The sequence below is a fragment of the Zophobas morio genome, unplaced genomic scaffold (genome assembly GCF_036711695.1).
Source record: "Zophobas morio isolate AGI-343-1 ecotype UQ-CSIRO unplaced genomic scaffold, CSIRO_AGI_Zmor_V1 ptg000002l, whole genome shotgun sequence".
Classification (NCBI taxonomy): Eukaryota; Metazoa; Arthropoda; class Insecta; order Coleoptera; family Tenebrionidae; genus Zophobas; species Zophobas morio.
This window is the reverse complement of record NW_026972107.1, coordinates 8,556,559-8,576,398: the sequence shown is the minus strand read 5'-3', so window position 1 is coordinate 8,576,398 and position 19,840 is coordinate 8,556,559. Positions and strand designations below refer to the sequence as shown.

Sequence of the window (19,840 nt, the reverse complement as noted above, 5' to 3'; positions counted from 1 at the left end):
TAATTATTTATTACATATCTAAAATGAAAATTAGAAAAATTGCAAATCAAAAACTGAAGACACGAAAAATTGAAAAACGAGAAATTAAAAAATCTACGAGTTGAAGAACCGAAAAATTGAAAAATCCAAAAATTGAAAAATTTCACACTGAAAAAAGAAGAATTATAAAATCAGAAAAAATTGAAAAATCGAAAAACTGAAAAATGAGGAATTGCAAAATCGAAAAAGGAGAAAATCGAAAAATTGAAGCATTGAAACTAAAAATCGAGAAACTTAAAAATCGAAACTAAATTAGTAAATTGAAACATTGGAAAGAAGAAAAAACGAAACGAATCGAAAAAACGGAAATACCCGAAAGCTCGAAAAATTGAAAAATCGAATGAATGGAAAAAATTAGAATCCAGTAATTAAAAATGGGAAAAATTCTAAAATGGTAAAATTGAAAAATGAATCATTTTAAAAATTATAATTATTATTATTACATATCTAAAATGAAAATTAGAAAAATTGCAAATCAAAAACTGAAGACACGAAAAATTGAAAAACGAGAAATTAAAAAATCTACGAGTTGAAGAACCGAAAAATTGAAAAATCCAAAAATTGAAAAATTTCACACTCAAAAAAGAAGAATTATAAAATCAGAAAAATTGAAAAATCAAATAACTGAAAAATGAGGTATTGCAAAATCGAAAAAGGAGAAAATTGAAAAATTGAAGCATTGAAACACTAAAAATCGAGAAACTTAAAAATCGAAAATGAATTAGTAACTTGAAACATTAGGAGAAGAAAAAACGAATCGAATCGTGAAAAACTGTAAAATTGAAAATTCGAAAAATTGTAAGATTAAATATCGAGAAATTCAAAAATTAAAATTCGAAAAATTGATAAATCGAATAAATGAAAAAGGGAAAAATTCTAAATGGTAACATTGAAAAAGTGAAACATTTTACAAATTGTAATTATTATTACATATTTCAAATGAAAAAAAAAAGTATAATCAGTTTGTTCGATCGTTAGACCATTCATTACATATCCGTTCGTTTTCGCCGTTTTTTCTTTTATATTATAAACAATTGTTGTTTTATATGTTCTTTTATGTTATTTTGTCTTTTCTATAATTGGGTTATGTACCTGTAGAAAATAAATTATTATTATTATTATTGTAATCGGTTCCCAAATTCCGATGTTTTTTAGAATGTAAGAAATTTGTATAATTTGTAATCGTAAATTTAGAAATTTAGAAAATTAGAAAACTTGCCAATTAAAAATTGAAGAAACAAAAAATTAAAGAAATGGAAAAAAAATAAAAAGTCATTAAATTTTAAATCCAACAATTGCAAAATCTAAAAACTGAAAATTTCAAACTGAAAAAGAGATTAATTTAAAGTTAAAACCTCGAAAAAGAAAAAAAGATAATTTGAAGAATTATGTGAAATAGTCTAGTGAAAAAAGTTGGTTAGAAGTTATCAGAAAACGAAAATCCCAAAAAAATGAATAATTTTTCAAAGAACCAGGATTTGTTCGGCTGTACTTCAGGGGCGAGGAAAGTTTTGTCGAAATAATCTTCGACCAATTTTTTTTCATTGTCAGACGCTTCAGTCAGATATTAAGAACAGTTTTCGTTTAATTGTCTCCCGTTTCCTAGCCCCACCCACCCTCCATTTTTTAGAGGATACGTCATTTGCCAAAATCAGTCTTATCTTAGCAAGTACTAACCCCGCCCACCCACCCACGCTCGTCTTATTCTAATGTCTAATTTTATTGCTGTTCAGTATGGGATCCACTTTCATTCATACCAGATAAAATTATTGAAATGGAGGCGGGGTGGGTGGGCGTGGTTAATTATATGTCCTTCTGTAGAATAGGAGTGGGGCTGTTAAAAAAGGAAAAAAGGACTCATTGTAATTTATTTGTTATACTATTTACTTTAAGATTTTTTTCTTATCTTAGGAGAAAAAAAGATAATGGGTGGGTGGGCGGGGTAAGTTAACTTTTTCGTGCAGAGTCTTTGATAAGCGTCTCCTCTTCATTCCAGTGACTATTCTTAATGCTATTAATTAATAACAACATTATTATTTTATTAGAATCTTGGCAAATCGTTAAACCGTTGGTGAAAAAGTAGATAAATTACTTTACCTATGGTTATATCAAAATAGCAAATATGTATTGATAAATATGTGAAAATTATTATTATTTATTGTGACAACATCAAAGTATACCCAATAATTAAATCTAGTTAATTGTGACTTCGTTTTAAATTTGTGAAAATAGAATTCAATTCCCATGTTATAGTAAATAAAATAAATTTCCGAAATCTTGCAAATGTTTTAAGGTTATCGTAATCATGGTAAATCATTTATCAAAATTTATTCGTTATCCTCTCCTAAAAAATTGATAACGTTATCTCAAAATCAAATATTTTGAGCTTATATTTGTGGTTTTTTTAGTGCACTAAATATAATTCGTATAATCAAATCTTATAATATTTCGAATCTGGATTTATTTACCTTCGGCCAATTTTCCGTTTTTGCTTTTTCTTCGATTATACATTTTTTGATATCACAATGTTTCGTTTTTTCATTTACTTTATTTTTCAGTTTTTCCATTTTTCAATGTTTCGGTTTCATGATTTTTCGTTTTTTCAACTTTCATTTTTTTCAATTTTTCAATTTGACTTCCAAATTTTTGAATTTTTTGTTTCTTCAATTTTTGAATTCCGCAATTTTTCGATTTTTCAGTTCCTCAATTTTTAATTTTTCTCTTTTTCGTTTCCTCAATTTTTCAAGTTCTTAATTTTTATTTTTCATTTACCCGATTTTTGAATTTTGGAATTTTTGGATTTCCCAATTTTCCAATTTCTTTAATTTTCAAAATCTCGATTTTAGCATAGATAGTTTTTTTTTGATTTTGAACTTTTTCTTGATTTTGAAATTTCTCAATTTTTAATCCTTTGAATTTCATTTTTTGGTTTTTTTAATTTTTCGGGTTCGTGATTTCCGTTTTTTAGATTTTTTAAAGTTTTCATTTTATATTTTTTCGTAACTTCGTTTTTGATTTTTCAGTTTCTTTGATTTGAAAAATTAAAAAATCAAAAAACTGAAAAATCGAAAAACTAAAAAATCGGAAAAAATTGAAAAATCATAAAGTGAAAAAACAAAGATTGCAAAATCGAAAAATTTCAAACGGAAGAACTGAAGAAACGAAAAACTGAAATATTGAAAAACTAAAAATCGAAAATAAATTCATAAATCAAAAAATTGGGAAGAAGAAAAAATGTATAGAATCGAAAAATTAGGAAAACCGGAAAATTGTAAAATCAAGAAATTATAGAATCGTGAATATTGTAAAACTGAAAAACTGTAACATTGAAAATCCGAGAAATTGAAAAATTAATACTCCAGAAATTAAAAAATTAAGATTCAAAACATTGAAAATTCTAAAATGGTAAAATTGAAAAACACTGGAAATTTTAAAAATTATAATTACTAATTAATACATATTTAAAATGAAAATTAGAAAAATTGCAAATCAAAAACTGAAGAAACGAATAATTGAAAAACGAATAATTAAAACATCTACATGTTGAAGAACCGAAAAATTAAAAAAACCAAGAATTGAAAAAGGAAGAATTATAAAATCAGAAAAAAATTGAATAATCGAAAAACAGAACAAACGAGGAATTACAAAATCGAAAAATTGAAAAATTGAAAAACTAAAAATTGAAAATAAATTATTAAATTGAAAGACTGGAAAGAAGAAAAAACGTATCGAATCGAAAAAATGGGGAAACCTGAAAATTGTAAAATCGAGAAATTTTAGAATCCTGAAAATTGTAAAATCGAAAAACTGTAACATTGGAAATCCGAAACATTGGAAAATTAAATTTCGAAAAATTAAAATTCGAAAAACTGAAAATTCTAAAATGGTAAAAATAATTTTAAAAATCATAATTATTATTACATATTTGAAAAGAAAATTAGAAAAATTGTAAATCGGAAACTGAAGAAACGAAAAATTGAAGCATTAAAAAACTAAAAATCGAGAAACTTAAAAATATAAAATAAGTTAGTCAGTCGGAAAATTGGAAAGAATAAAAAGCGACTCGAATCGAAAATGTGAAAATTGTAATATTGAAAAACTGTAGCTTTTAAAATTCGAAAAACTAAAAAACTAAATATCGAGAAATTTAAAAATTAAAATTTTACATATTTAAGATGAAAATTAGAAATATTGCAAATCAAAAACTGAAGAAACGAAAAATGGAAAAATCCATAAATTGAAAAATTGCACACTGAAAAAAGAAAAATGATAAAACCCGAAAAATTGTAAAAATCAAGAAAATAAAAAACCGAAACGAAAAACTGTAAATCAAAAAATTGAAGAAATGAAAAATGAAGGAATCGAAAAATTGAAAATTGAAAACTCGAGAAACCAAAAAAAGAATAATTGAAGAAGTGAAAATTTCAAGTTAAAATAGATCCGAGGGTGTTTATTTACGCCACCTTTAACTTTATAGAGGTTATCAGGAAACAAACAGCGCAAAAAAATGAATAACTTTTCAAAGAAGTAGGATTTGTTAGGCTGTACAGGAGCGAGGGAAGTTTTGTCGAATAAACTTCGACCAATTTTTTTTACTGTCAGACAGTTTCAATCGGATTAAAAAAACTGTTTTCGTTTAATTGTCTCCCGTTTCCGTCTGCATTTCAATTTTATAAAATAACATAATCCTGTACGTGTGGTTTATGAAACCGCCTAGATTGCTTACTGTGGACATCCAGATATAAGCTTTCGAAGAACCTGGATTTGTTGCACTGTCTGTCTAAATAACTTAAACCAATTTAAGTTATAATAACTCATCCTATGTAAATGAATTCACAAAAAGTGCATTCTGTTTAATTGAAATGTTCAAACACAATGAAATTGTCTGGAGAAACAAAACAAAATTAATTAAAGGAAGCGAAATATATCACTTAAAACTGCCAGAATTCATGAATAATTTGTATTTTTTTAGCTCTACGAATTGCCACAAATAAAATAATTCAGCGTATTTATGAAAATTAACATCCGAGGACCGTCTTTTACTGAATAATGGCTCAGATTATTCCCAGTTTTGCATATATTGCGAGCGGCACCATCTGCTGCATGCAGTATAGAGAATAGTTTAAAGCCCACACACTGTTTCTGATGCACATATTTTAAAATTAGTAAGACCTTAACAAAATCCATGGAAAAATAGGCGCTCCACCAAAATCGCATACAACACACTCTCTTTGTTTAACTTTTTACGTTGTATTATACAGTTATCACGAAATTATTTTAAATATCTACCATGTAATGAGAAAATAGTTTCCGTTAATTACAGGCGAATCGCGCAGCTCAATTAACGAACGTAATTAAAAACTACTTAAAGCCCGCGCACTAGATTAACCGCAATAAAATATAGTATGTCCTCCCGCGAAATTATTAAACCGAAGTAACGCGATTTAAATATTAGCCAGTTGCGCCGGGTTAAAAAACTAATTTCCCTTTTCAGTTAAAAGTGTATATTTACATTCCTAAAGCTACTTACTGACGCCAAGTGAATTTAATGTTTTTAAAGTAGTCGTCGGCAGACGCTTTTTCTGATGCTGCGGGTATAAATAACGACGTTGCAAGTGTAAACTCCATAAATATATACGCAACATTTCCTCCAAAAATAATAAGGGAAAGAATTAACCGGGGGTTTTAGAATGTTTCCCCTTAATCCGTCTTGATTTGCTCCCTAAAGTAATTTGGGAAATAATTAGGTTTCGGCTCTGCATAATCTCGTCGAAATTATTTCGAATCGCGAAAAATATTCTTTTAATTAAAACGCGAAATATAATATAAAGACCTATTAAACATCGAATCAAGACAAAGGATTTTAATTCGTACACACAAAAACGACAATTCTATCGCTTTTGCTCGTTTCATTTCAATAAAATGAAGGAGAAATGCTTTCGCAGCTGAATATTCGCTCGTAATAATCTAAAGACAAAATCAATTTCAATTTGCTGTATTTACTTTGGGGTCCACTCCTTCCGTTTTTGGCTGGCCTGAAGAATTTGGTCTATATTTTAACGTAATATCGCTAAAATTAACCATCTAATTAATTTCATACATCGGATTGGAATTGTTTTTTATTTTTTTTGAAAGCTTGTGGCGTCAAGAGTGCAGTCGATTTTCGATCGTGTAGCTTACACGTATATAACGTGATGCTTTCAGGTTGTATTATTATCATTCGACCACGTATGTTTCGATTAAATTAGTAGTTACGGGTGACAAAGCTGAACTGTCGCTCCATTATGGTTAGCTAATCAATACTATCATGTTACTCTATTATATATAATTGCAATTTAATGCAACTAACATTTACGCGAATGACACTAATTAGTTAATTATAGTTTTCATATTAGTGTAAATATATATAATTATGAAAAATAAAAGGGTGTCAGTTCTGTCCGCCAGCGACTGACAAAATGAAAAATTATATTTAATTAAACAACGTTGTCCCCAGGAAACAAAAAAACGAAATAACATGACCATTCAAATATACTTTTTTCATATAAATTACTCTTTGACATAAAGAGCTTTTTAATGCGGGCGTTTATTTAAAATTTGAAATTGTTTTCATTAAAAGCAGCAAAAATCGCGTTTTAATTTCGCACTTTCCAAAGTGGGCGCTTTGAAACGCAACATTCAATAATAATGTTAATAATAATATTTAAACAACAGGTTAACGGTCGGTTCCGTCGGCTTAATTTGGGCGAACATTTATTTTACAGTACGAAACAAAATAAAATTTTTGGTCTTTGTTTTTCGAGGGAAACTAGCGAACGAGCAGCCCTTTCTGACGTTTCCCAACATCCACAGACCTGCCTCATACCCTCATGCAATCTGTTTGTTCAGTAAATTTCAGCCGACACGTGAAACATCTGGTTTTAAACCGAAATTATAATTTATTGCAATAAACATTCATTTAAGAAACAATTTGCCTGGATACACTTGCTCTTTATTGCGGCGGTTCTAGCGGTATTGAGGGCTAAATATTCATGCCGTTTGTTACATAAAAAATGTATTAGCATAAATAGCTAGCGCTGGAGAGAATTTATCTGTGCGGGATTTTTTTTCATTTAATGGAACGAAAAATAGATAATATTCGTGGCAGATGGGGGTTGTCCATACACGCGCATGATTTTATCTGTAAATCATTCTGTTAAAACAAACTTCTGTTAACTGTTGTGTTAATTTTAGTAAAATTAGAAGTCAACTTTGAATTAAATGGTTATATGTGAAATTTTAAATGTTTACGGGATTCTACCTGCTTTAGTGTCATTTAGGGTCTCTTAACACAGTTATTACCCAGCAAACACAAAAAAAATATAATATTACGAAAAATGTAGGAGGTTATATAACACGGATATAACGGCAGTTATTTATTATACTAATTTGACAAAATTTTCATTATATTATTCATTAAAGAAATTTATAAGAATTAAATTTGTTTGATTATTTGTGTACCCACTACTCTAAAATTCCAAAATTTTTGCTTTTTCTAACAAAAACTAAAAAAAGATAATTAAAAAAAAATAATCGAAACAAAAAAACATGTCTCATGTTTTCAAACAATTAAAACAAATCGTTTTTTATTCACAACATCTCTAAACATTCAGAATTTGTTTTTCATTTTTTCTGTGTTTAGATTTTTCACTTTTTCAGTTTATTGGTTTAAGTTAAAAATTTTCAATTTTGAATTTTCCCATTTTTCGAATTTTACCAGCTTCCATCTTTCAGTTTTTCGATTTTTTGACATCTCCACTTCTCGATCTTTTGATGTTTAGATTTCGCGATTTTTCAATTTTTCGATTTCGATTTCTCGATTTTTTAGTTTTCGATAATTCATCTTTTCGATTTTTCGATTTTCCAAGTAACGTTTCAGTTTTACCATTTTAGAGATATTTTAAGTTTGTTGTTGTCGAAACAAGTCTACACACATTAAGAAAAAATGGCCAAATGTAGCCCCGCCCACCCGCCCGATCTCAATTGTGATGATTTTGTTTATTCGTTGTGAGCCAAGAAGACGAGCTTAGCTGCAAAATCCTTATGTCTTTACGAGAAATTTAAAACATGTTTTTGAGTATCGTGATGTTGAAATACTATGTATATTAAAAAAAAAAAATGAAGCCAAAGATTAGGCCCCACCCATGCTCGCCCCGATCTCAATTCTCAATTGTGATGAATTTTTCATTCGTTGTCAGATCGAGGGATGGGGCTTAATTGCAAGCTATTTGTCTACAAGAATTTACCATTTTAAACATGTTTTAAGTTTCTTGTTCTGAAAAGACGACTACGTAGGTATATTAAGAAAAAAGACAAAATATAAAAAAAAATTCGAATTAGATTTCTCGATTTTTCGATTTCTCAATGTATAGATTAATGGATTTTTCAACTTTTCGATTTTTCGTGTTTCCGATTTCTGGATTTCTCAATTTTTCGATTTTTTAAATTTTCAATGTTTAGGTTTCGAGATTTTTCAATATGTATTTCGATTTTTAAATCTTTAGATTATTTGACTTTCTGGTTGTTTGATTTCCGATTTTTCGATTCGTTGTTTTGATGTCTCGATTTTTTTGTTATTTCGATTTCTCAGTCTTTCGATTCTTTTGCCTTCTCATTTTTACATTTTTCGAATTTTCAATTTTTCAGAATTATTTTTTCGATGTTTCAATTTTTCAATTTTTCGATTTACCGGGTTTTTTAAGTTTAAATTTTTCAATTTTGAATTTTCCCATTTTTCGATCTTTAGCTATTTCTATATCTCAATTTCTGGATATTTCGACTTCTCGACTTATCGATGTTTTGATGTTTTGATTTAGCATGTTTTCAATTTTTCGATTTCGATTACTCGATTTCTCAGTTTTTCGATTATTCGAGTTTCCAATTTTTTGACGTTTTAGTTTTAGAATTCATGTATTTAAATTTTTAAATTTTTAAATTTTTGGCGTTTCTAAATTTTTGAATTTCTCCATTTTTTAATTTCTCGATTAATCAATTTTTTAATTTTCCGATTTTTCGATTTCTCTGTTTAAGTTTTAGAATTTTTCAATTTTGGGATTTTTGAAGGTTTCGATTTTTAAATTTTTAGATTGTTCGACTTTCTGTTTTTTTGATTTTTTACTTACTCCATTTTTCAAAATTTTGCGAGTTTTTACATCTTACATTTTTTTGGATTTTTTAGAGTTTTAAAATTCTTGATTTTCCAATTTTCCGGTTTTGACAATATTTTGATTTCTTCTTCAAAACGAAACAACACTATAAAATTCTTTCCAAATAAAGAACTGTACGGATCTTCGAGATTTTTTAAAAGTATATATCTTAAAAACAAAATACGAGAGGCTCCGAAGATTTTTTTATATTAAAAAAAAAAACACTGCCTGCAAGACTTTCTCTTAAACGCAAAAAACTGGTTTAAAGTTAGTTAGACAAATCTTCCTCGCCTCTGAAGTAAAAATATATTATCAGTACATGCTTAATTTCAAATGTTTATGTTTATACATTGGAAGAATGCGAAAATTAAGCACGCAGCAAACTAAGCTACAATGCTGCAAAACGTTCTTAATATTTTTTTGGGTAAGTCGATATTATTACAATTTTTATTTTATCATTATTAAATATAGGCGGGCGCAACATTACTGTATTTTAAAATCTTCAAGCCCCGTCGTCCTCCACAAACCCGTCGTCGTATATTGGTACAAAATGTGATGATCTAGAAATATCGAAAAACTGAAAAATTAATTCCGAAAAATTGAAAAATCGAAAAATCAAAAAACTGAAAAATCTAAAAATGTAAGATTTAAAAAGTGGCAATGTTGTGAAAAATCGAATAAGTAAAAAACAAAAAACATGAAAACATGATTTCGATTTCTCGATTTTTTTAGTTTTTCGATAATTCATCTTTTTGATTTTTCGATTTTCCAATTAACGTTTAAGTTTTGGGATTTATGTAGGATTTAAGTTGATTCCTACAAAAATTTACTATTTTAGACATGTTTTAAGTTTCTTGACGTTTTAGTTTTGGAATCTATGTATTTAAATTTTTAGATTTTTCAATTTTAGGCGTTTCCAAATTTTTGAATTTCCCGATTTCTCAATTTCTCGATTAATCGATTTTTTAATTTTCCGATTTTTCGATTTCTCTGTTTAGGTTTTAGAATTTTTCAATTTTGGGATTTTTGAAGATTTTGATTTTTAAATTTTTAGATTGTTCGACTTTCTGTTTTTTTTTTATTTTTTACTTACTCGATTTTTCAAAATTTTGCGAGTTTTTACGATAGTTTAATTTTTGGATTTTTGGATTATTTAGAGTTTTAAAATTCTTGATTTTCCAATTTTCCGGTTTCGACAATATTTTGATTTCTCCTTCAAAACGAAACATCACATATTAAAAAAAAAAAAAAAACGCTAGGAGCCCCTAAGATTCTATAAAATTCTTTCCAAATAAAGAACTGTACGGATCTTCGAGATTTTTTAAAAGTATCTTAAAAACAAAACGCAAGAGGTTCCGAAGATTTTTTTTAATTTTATTAAAAAAAAAACACTAGGCGCCTGCAAGACTTTCTCTGAAACCCAAAAAACTGGCTAAAGTTTTATTTTCAAAGTAATTTGAAAGAATCTCGGGGACTCCTGTGTGTCTGGTTTTGAAGTAGTTTGAAAGGATCTCGGGGAGCACTTTTGTTTTAGTTTTAAAGTAGTTTGAAAGAATCTCGGGCGTCTCTTGTGTCTGGTTCTTAAAGTGGTCTGAAAGAATCTCGGGGACCCCTTTTGTTTTATTTTGAAGTGGTTTGAAAGAATCTCGGGGACCATTTTTTTTGGTTTTGAAGTGGTTTGAAAGAAACTCGGGGACCCCTTTTGTTTTATTTTTGAAGTATAGTTTAAAAGAATCTCCGAGACTTCTTGTGTATGGTTTTTGAAGTGGTTGGAAAAAAATCTCGGGGATCACTTTTGTTTCGGTTTTGAAGTAGTTTGAAAGGATTTCGGGGACCACTTTTGTTTTAGTTTTAAAGTAGTTTTAAAAAATCTCCGGTGTCTCTTGTGTCTGGTTTTTAAAGTGGTTTGAAACAACCTCGGGGATCCCTTTTGTTTTATTTTTGAAGCAGTTTGAAAGAATCTCGAGGACCCTTTTCGTTTTAGTTTTAAAGTGGTTTTAAGGAATCCCTGGGACCCTTTTTGTTTTCATCTTGAAGTGGTTTTAAAGAATCTCGAGGACCATTTTTGTGTTGGTTTTGAAGTGGTTTTATAGAATCTCGGGGACCCTTTTTGTTTTGTTTTTGAAGTGGTTTAGAAGTATCTCAAGGACCCCTTTTGTTTTGAATTTGAAGTAGTTTGAAAGAATCTTGGACACTTCTTGCGTTATGTTTTTGAAGTGGTCGCTTGTCTTGTTTTTGAAGCAATTTGAAAGAATGTCGGGAACCTCTTGTTGTTTTTGAAGTGGCTTGATAGAATCCCTGTGGTCCCTTGGGTTTTGTTTTTGAAGTGGTTTAGAAGGATCTCAAGGACCCCTTTTGTTTTGAATTTGAAATATGTAGTTTGAAATAATCTCAGGGATCCCTTGTCTTGTTTTTAAAGTAATTTGAAAGTATATCAGGAACCTTTTGTTCTGTTTTTGAAGTGGGGACGAATCTCTGGGGCCCCTTGTGTTCTGTTTTTGAAGTGGTTTAGAAGAATCTCAAGGGCCTCTTTTGTTTTGAATTTGAAGTAGTTTGAAAAAATCTCAGGGATTCCTTGTCTTGTCTTTGAAGTAATTTGAAATAATCTCAGAAACCTCTCAAGGACCCTCTTTTTTTTTAATTTGAAGTAGTTTGAAAAAACTCGAGGACCTCTTGTCCTGTTTTTTAAGCAATTTGAAAGAATTTCGGGAACCTCCTGTTACCGATTGGTCAAAAAATTACTGAATCTGTTGGCAATCCTGGATTTTTAGTTGAAATTGGTATTATGATGTTTTCTTAGTTTTCAAAATGTATCTAAAACATAACTTAAATTTATCACATGTCATGATTGACATATCTGTCTCAGAATTACACCCGATGCAAGAAATTACGTGAAATATGCGCTGATTAACCTAACCTTACTTCTATTTGGCCTTTTACTATTAGAAGCACAGCTTTTTGCGGTGACATCTAAACATTAATCAAGTGGTGTAAGCGGTATCAACCAATGATTTTCTTCCACGCGGGAAAATCTTACAGGTACTTTTAGCCATTAGTCCTCTAGTAGCGAGGAGGAAAAATGACTAACACAATTATCGACAACTCCAACCAACGTAATTTTCGAAGATGGTCATAAAAATGTCGAAATTTTCATAACTGTCGTATTAAAAAACTGAGCTTTTGGAAAAGTTGTCTAAAAATCTACAAAAATCTGTGATATAGTAAGTAGCGACGTACTGATTCGAAAAACCTAGGTGTTTATTGACTGGAGCAAGATTTTAGAAATGGTGGGTTGGAAACAAAATTTTTGAGAAAATTTTCAAACTCGCTATGTATATTTTGTTGGACGATTCTGGAAAAGTCGTAGGAGTTAAGCCGATAGTAACTTTTGGAGGTTCAAATCTACAAAAAAAAAATATCTTTAGGTAATTTCGACGGTATATAGTCTAAAAAAAGTTCGAAATTTTTACAATGGAAAGTTGAGCTTTTGGAAGAGAGAAATAAAGCACATTTTCAGATAGATAGCATTTTAAAAAGTTGTTATATTAACTAAATAAATTTTTGTTTGTTCTGGCTTGCGTTTCCAATTATATCGGGCTTATTATTACTCATTATCACCCTCTCTGAGTCCAAAAAAAAAATGACCACGTGTTTGAAACATTGTTGCAAATTTTCTATAAAAAAATCAGCATAAAGGGTATTTAACGGTGTAATATTGACTTCCAAATTTAAAGTAGCGGTCGCGACGGTTAATAATAATTAAGGACAATTTTCGCACGAACCTGAAAGTGTAATTCCTGTATATTCTCTCTGTTGACATCGCCTTTATCTAATTAAAACATGAATCATGAATTTTGTGGTGTAAGCCGCTGAGTCTTGGAGATAATTAATACTAAAGTCTGTTGTCCTACAAATGAACCCAGGAATAATCTAGAAACATTTATGTTTTAAGCGGGCCGAGTCGATAACACTGATATATGAGTATTGTTTCTTTTAGAGACTGTAAACACCTACAAGGCAATTTCATTCATTGTCACTCGTAAATCACCCTGTATAAGTGTACCATCGTTTGGATGCAGCTTGCACATTATCGTCACTCTCAACCGCAAAACTTTGACAGTAACTGACAGTCTTTGTTCCGCTTTGTAGCCTCCTTTCAACCCCCTTGACACGAATAAACTGACGTAATTATATAAAAATCTCCATCTCTCGAAACCTAAATTCTAAAATTGCCCCACTCCACCTGCACCCTCCTGGCCGCAATTTATTATTTCATTTTCGTGTTGTTCGGGGGCGGCGTGCTTAGCAAGTATTAATAATTATGTACATAATTTGTGAGCTTCTGGCGGTTTGCACTTTTTAGCAGTTGATCGTAAACCGCACCGGCGGCGGCGTCAAATTTGTCTTGGTTTTGCATCATCCCTAAATTTATCTGTTGGATACGTCACCGCGGGCTGGTTCGCGTTTATGTCAAGTGTCACGAGCAGCGGGTAATCATTCTTGACCGTCTGCCCCCGTTACCATGCCACCACATCCATACAGAGATTTACTTAAGCGAGTCGTTAAGACTCCCGAAAGTGAAATGGCCCTCGCGTACGTGGAACGAGCTATTATAATCCATTGTCTTGTCATCATCTATCATGGGAAACTCGAGATTTTCGGGAACCTCGTTCACTGATCGGGGAAGAATGGGTGGTTTTTCTTAATTACCTAAGGAAGCGGGAAAGTCGCATTTGAAGAATGGGAGGATTGAAAAAATGAGAAACCTATTCGTTAATGTTGAAATCTTAAAAGTAGCTTCTAAATCTTTCCGCTTCGTCTGCTTGTGCAGTTTTTCAACAAAGCACACAAGAAAATTCATACCATGACTTATATAGAATATATAATAATAATAATAATGACTGGCGTAACTTACTTAACTCCATCAATGTAATTAAGACCTGTAATAATTACTGCACAAGTTGTTATTAAAAGGCTTATTACATTCCGTTAAATTAAAATTACAGAGGCCAAATACACGTTATTAAATCCCGTCCTTAACGAAATCCCCCTGAAAATTCATTGTTTCGCCATCATCTATCAAGCAAATTGGAGATACTTCCGTTTCTTGCGACTTTCATTCACCGCCTCGAAAAAAGCCCGACTTCCCTTAATTAGCAAGTCAAAAGGCGGCGTCCCTTTAATCTTCAATAATTATTAATTATGTAAGCATAAAGAGTTTTTCAGTATTCTTGCGAAACATTCAGCAACCCGTCGAGGAAAAGTTCGTCGAATTCATCCTCACGTTCGAGAGCCAGAAGAAGTCCTCACCACCGCCCTCCATCCAGCTGTACGGCGACTCTTCAACCAAGTTCAGCCAGGAATGCCCCAATGCAGTCACTTCAGCCGACTCCCAGCCCAAATCCGAGATCCAGGTGAATATTACAGGATAATAATAATGTTTACGATCCTTCGGGTCCGCGTTAATCGGAACCGCGCCCGAAGGGGTGCGTTTGAACCTGAGTGAAAACGAGCACTTGTAGACAATACGAAAATTACGCCTCATCTGTAAAAAGGGAGAAATTCTAATTACAGTAAGAAAGTCATTAATTTCACAACACACACACAGAGAGAGACACACACAAATTTCTGGAAACTGCGACTAGAATTTACAATTTTTGAGTTTTGAGTCAGGTGAGATCAAGTCTAATCAAATTATGTTCAAAGATAAATTTTAATGAATTGGCTGGTGCGATCTTATTTTATATAAACCATTAAGAATATTTTTTGTGTTACGTCAATAATTTGATTTTTATTGGTGTTTATTTTATCGCCTTCTGGACATTGTATAAAATAATGAACCATTTTCTGACTCGGACAAAAACATGGAAAACATCATTGTGATCAATTAACTGGAAGTGAAGTGTGGAACAAAAAAACCTGAATATAAATTAATAGCACATTGTTATATTGCATATACACATAGGACACAGATCTATGGGTTGCGTTGACTTCTACTTATAGATAATAATAACAAGTTTTTGAGATTTCTTTTTTGACATATTTGTTTTAAATATTTTATAAACCCAGTTTACTACTAGTTGCGTAATAGAATTTGCTTCATCCTTTGAAGAATCTTGCAAAAAGTCCCTCCCTGAGGGTTACCCAAAAAACTTCCAAATAACTTTTTTTTACACATTTTTATTACACAGATGAGTTAAAATGTGTCATTATGGGCTGGTCTTGCGTGAAGATCCGAAATCCCAATTAAATTCCGAAAACATTATCTATCCGAGACACTATCAGACGCTCGGTCCGCTCGCAGCGTGACTTCTCACTCGTGCATAAAATGGTTTTTGCCACCAGGTCTTGTGGCTGGCTCCCGCCAGCGGGAACGGATGCGTGTCCTTCAAGGGAGCCGTGGTGGTGACCGATGGGCTCTGGTACGGGGAGGACGGGCCGCTGACCAAGGTCCTTTGCGAGGACTCTCAGGATACCGACGACATCCAGCCCAATATTCTCAAGCATTGTTGTGCATGCGACGAAGCGAAATACGAAGTAAGTTGGGGAGATTTTTAGTTGGGAGTAGCTTAGTTTAGAGTTTTCGCTCCGGCGGGCATTCTAGCGGCGCGAGAAGTTGGAAAGCTTATTAAAAAAAGTCAAAATTCAAGTGCAGAGAGCATATTTTTTAAAAATAGTCGGCGCTGGAAAAGTGCATTCTTCTTTAAATAATCTAATTGCATCGTGGTGGAGAAGTTTAATTTGATAAAAATTTCTAGGGAGTTGTGCGAGTAACTGAGTCTTGTAAACTTGGGAGTCATATTTTATATGTACAAAAAAGACGTCGACTGTGTTAAACATTTTATTTGTAAGTATTACAATACTTCGAAAAGGTAAAATTTGGCAGATGCGTTTTCCTTACACTGTATTTTCCTCATAACTAGAATAGAAAACAATAGCTTCCAACTTTATTAAAACAGAGCTTTACTCGGATATCTAAATGTAACATGACGACAAAAGAAGTTGTGACGTAGGAACAAAAGCAGGCTTTTCACAGTAATGTAACAATACCCAATACTTGGAATTTAAACACACGTATTGAAACGCTTGTGGGTCTCAATATGTGAATAATAATCAGTGGAATTTGTTATAATATATATAATTTATTGTTGTAATTCTTTTAAAGTAACTATTTTATCAAAAAATGTGTTTTTTAATTCTGCTAAAAGTGGGGTTAAAGATAAAAATAATTAATTTCAGTGCTTTTGGAAAACCGCGGTATTAACTTGTCAATTGGATTATACTACATTTGCTGAAATTGTACAGCTAGATTTTAAATCAAATGAATTTATTCAAACGTTATTTTAAAAATTTAATTACATTTTATCTACAAACAAATTGCATTATAAACCTATAAAATATCTGTATTTTAGTGTTTAGAGTTCGATTCACACGGTGACCCAATGGCTGAACTTTACACCCAATAACCCATCCTTAAATATGAACTTCAACCACATTACCGATGAAGAGGAAATTTTTTATGGAGAGATGAACAATGAACATGAAATGTTTTGAGGAAGATTCACTTTCAAGCCTTGAGAGCGAGCTTTTTAACAATTCACGACATAAATCAGAAGAATATATATGTATAAAAAAATTGCTCGAAGGCTATTTCGGCAGGACTTCCCTCGCCCCTGAAGTGCAGCTCAACAAATCTGGCTTCTTTGAAAAATAAAGAAAATTGTTTAAGTTTTTGTTTTCTGATAACCTCTATAAAATAAAAAACAATCGCGTAAATAACACTGCCGCAGATTTTTCGATTCAATTTTTCAATTATTCAATTTTTCGATTTGCGATTTGTCAGTTTTTCATTTTTGTTTTCTCAAGTCGTCAATTTTTAATTTCTAAATTTTACGATTTTTTATTTTAAAATTTTTAAATTTCCCGATTTTCCAACTTTTGGATGTTTCAATTTTTAGATTTTGCAGTTTTTCCATTCCTCGATTTTTCAAGGTCTCGATTGTTCAATTTCCCAATTTTTAAATTACAATTTATGTTTTTTTTTTAAATTCTTATTTTTAATTTTTCGATTTCCGATTTTGAACTATTTCGATTTTCGGAATTTTCGGACTTCTCGACATTTCGATTCCTCGATTTATCGATTTTTTGATGTTTCGTTTCTCGATGTTTTAGTTTTTCAATTTTTCGATGATTCGATTTTTCGATTTTATGATTCTTTCATTTTTCGTCATTTCCGTTTTGGGCTTTTTCAATTTATCAACTTTAATTTTCCTATTCTTCAAACTTTCGATAATTTAAATTTTACATTGTTCGTTTTTTCAATTTTACGACATGCAACTCTTCGAGTTTTTATTTTTAAATTTCTCGGTTTTCCGATTTTCCACCTTTCAAAATTTTCAATTTTGATTTTGCAATTTTTCCGTTTCTAGATTTTTCGATCTAGATCAGTGTGCAATTTCTCAATGTTTAAATGATTCAATTTGTAGATGTTTCTTTAATTTTAAAATTTTTCTATTTTAATGTTTTTAATTTTTCCATTTTCCGATTTTGACTTATTACTAATTTTTGGATTTTTCAACTTCAGGACATTTCAATTTCTCGATTTCTCGATTATTCGATTTTTCGGTTTTTAAAATTTTGATTTCCCCATTTTTCGTTATTTCAGTTTTGGAATTTTTCAATTTATCAATTTTTCAATATTCAGATTCTTCAATCTTCCGATGTTTTAAATTTTACATTTTTCAATTTTTTGATTTTCTGATTCTTTTATTCGATTTCTTGACACTCGGTTTTTCGATTTTTTTAATTTTTAAATATTTCAATTTTTCTATTTTTAACTTTTCGATTTTCCGATTTTGAACTATTTTGATGTGTCAATATTTGGATTTTTGAACTTCTGGGCATTTCAATTTTTCGAAATTTCAAATTTCGATTTCCGCATTTTTCGTCAATTCAGTTTTGGAATTCTTCAATTTATCGACTTTTCAATTTTTCAATTCTTCAATTTTTCGATATTCTAAATTTTATATTTTTTGATTTTTCAAATTTTTGATTTTACGATTCTCTTATTCGATTTCTTGACACTCGGTTTTTTCGAGTTTTCAATTTTTCGATCCTTAAGTTTTTCATTCCTTCAAATTTTCGACTTCTAATTTTTCATATCAGTTTTTCATTTCTTTATTATTGTAGTTTTTCGATTTTTCAGTGTTTCGATTTTATGATTTTGTTCTTTTTTTATTTCAATTTTTTCAATTTTTGGTTTCTTCATTTTTTCGAGTTGCAATTTTTCAGATTTTTTTGTTTTCTTCAATTGTATGACATACAACTCTTTTTTCTTTTTTTGATTTTTAAATTTTTGAGTTTTTCGATTTTTCAAGTTTTCATTTCTTCAGTTTTTCGACGTGCAGTATTTCGTTTCCGTGTTTTATTTTCTTTATTTTTCCAATTTTTCGGTTTTGCAATGTTTTGATTTTATCATTTTTCTTTTTTCAATGTGAAATTTTTCAATTTTCGGATTTTTCAATTTTTCGATTTCTCGATATTTAATTTTTCACTTTTTCGATCTTTCAGTGTTATAGTTTTTCGACTTTACAATTTTGACGTTTCTAGAATTTTTCAACTTTACATTTTTCGATTTTTCAATTTTTCGATTTTATGATTCTTTTATTCGATTTCTTGACACTCGGTTTTTCGATATTTTTAATTTTTAAATTGTGCAATTTTTCCATTTTCCGATTTTGAACTATTTCGATGTATCAATATTTGAGTTTTTCAACTTCTGGGCGTTTCAATTTTTCGATTTTTCAAATTTCGATTTCGGCATTTTCCGTCATTTCAGTTTTGCAATTTTTCAATTTATCGACTTTTCAATTTTTCGATTCTTCAATTTTTCGATATTCTAAATTTTATATTTTTCGATTTTTCAAATTTTGGATTTTACGTTTTTTTTTTCGATTTCTTGACACTTGGTTTTTTCGAGTTTTCAATTTTTAATTTTAAATTTTTCGATCCGTAAATTTTCATATCGGTCTTTCATTTCCTTATTATTGTAGTTTTTCGATTTTTCAATGTTCCGATTTTATGATTTTTTTTTTTATTTCAATTTTTTCAATTTTTCATTTCTTCATTTTTTCGATTTGCAATTTTTCAGTTTTTTTTTGTTGTCTTCAGTTTTATGACATACAACACTTTTTAATTTTTTCATTTTTAAATTTTTGAGTTTTTCGATTTTCCAAGTTATGGATGTTTCAGTTTTTAGGTTTTGCAATTTTTCGATTTTTCAAGTTTTCATTTCTTCAGTCTTTCGACTTGCAATATTTCGTTTCCATGTTTTATTTTCTTTATTTTTCCAATTTTTCGGTTCTGCAATGTTCTGATTTTATCTTTTTTTTTTTCAATGTGAAATTTTTCAATTTTTGGATTTTTCAATTTCTCGATTTCTCGATATTTAATTTTTCATTTTTTTGATCTTTCAGTGTTATAGTCCTCGAACTTTACAGTTTTGACGTTTCTAGAATTTTTAGATTATACAATTTTTGGGTTTTCTAATTTTTCCATTTCATTCGTTTTTAGTCTTTTCTAAATTATCGATTGATTAATTTTTTTAATATTTAAGT

General features: G+C 30.0%; 1 protein-coding gene across 1 annotated transcript in view; it reads left to right on the top strand.

Annotated features, from left to right (window-relative positions):
* Positions 1–19,840, top strand: part of LOC135127048 (spondin-1-like) — a 51,379-nt gene that overhangs the window by 11,260 nt on the left and 20,279 nt on the right. The window contains 2 exon segments of the mRNA XM_064053350.1: positions 14,451–14,638; positions 15,570–15,761. Of these exon segments, the coding sequence (XP_063909420.1) occupies positions 14,451–14,638; positions 15,570–15,761 (380 nt within the window).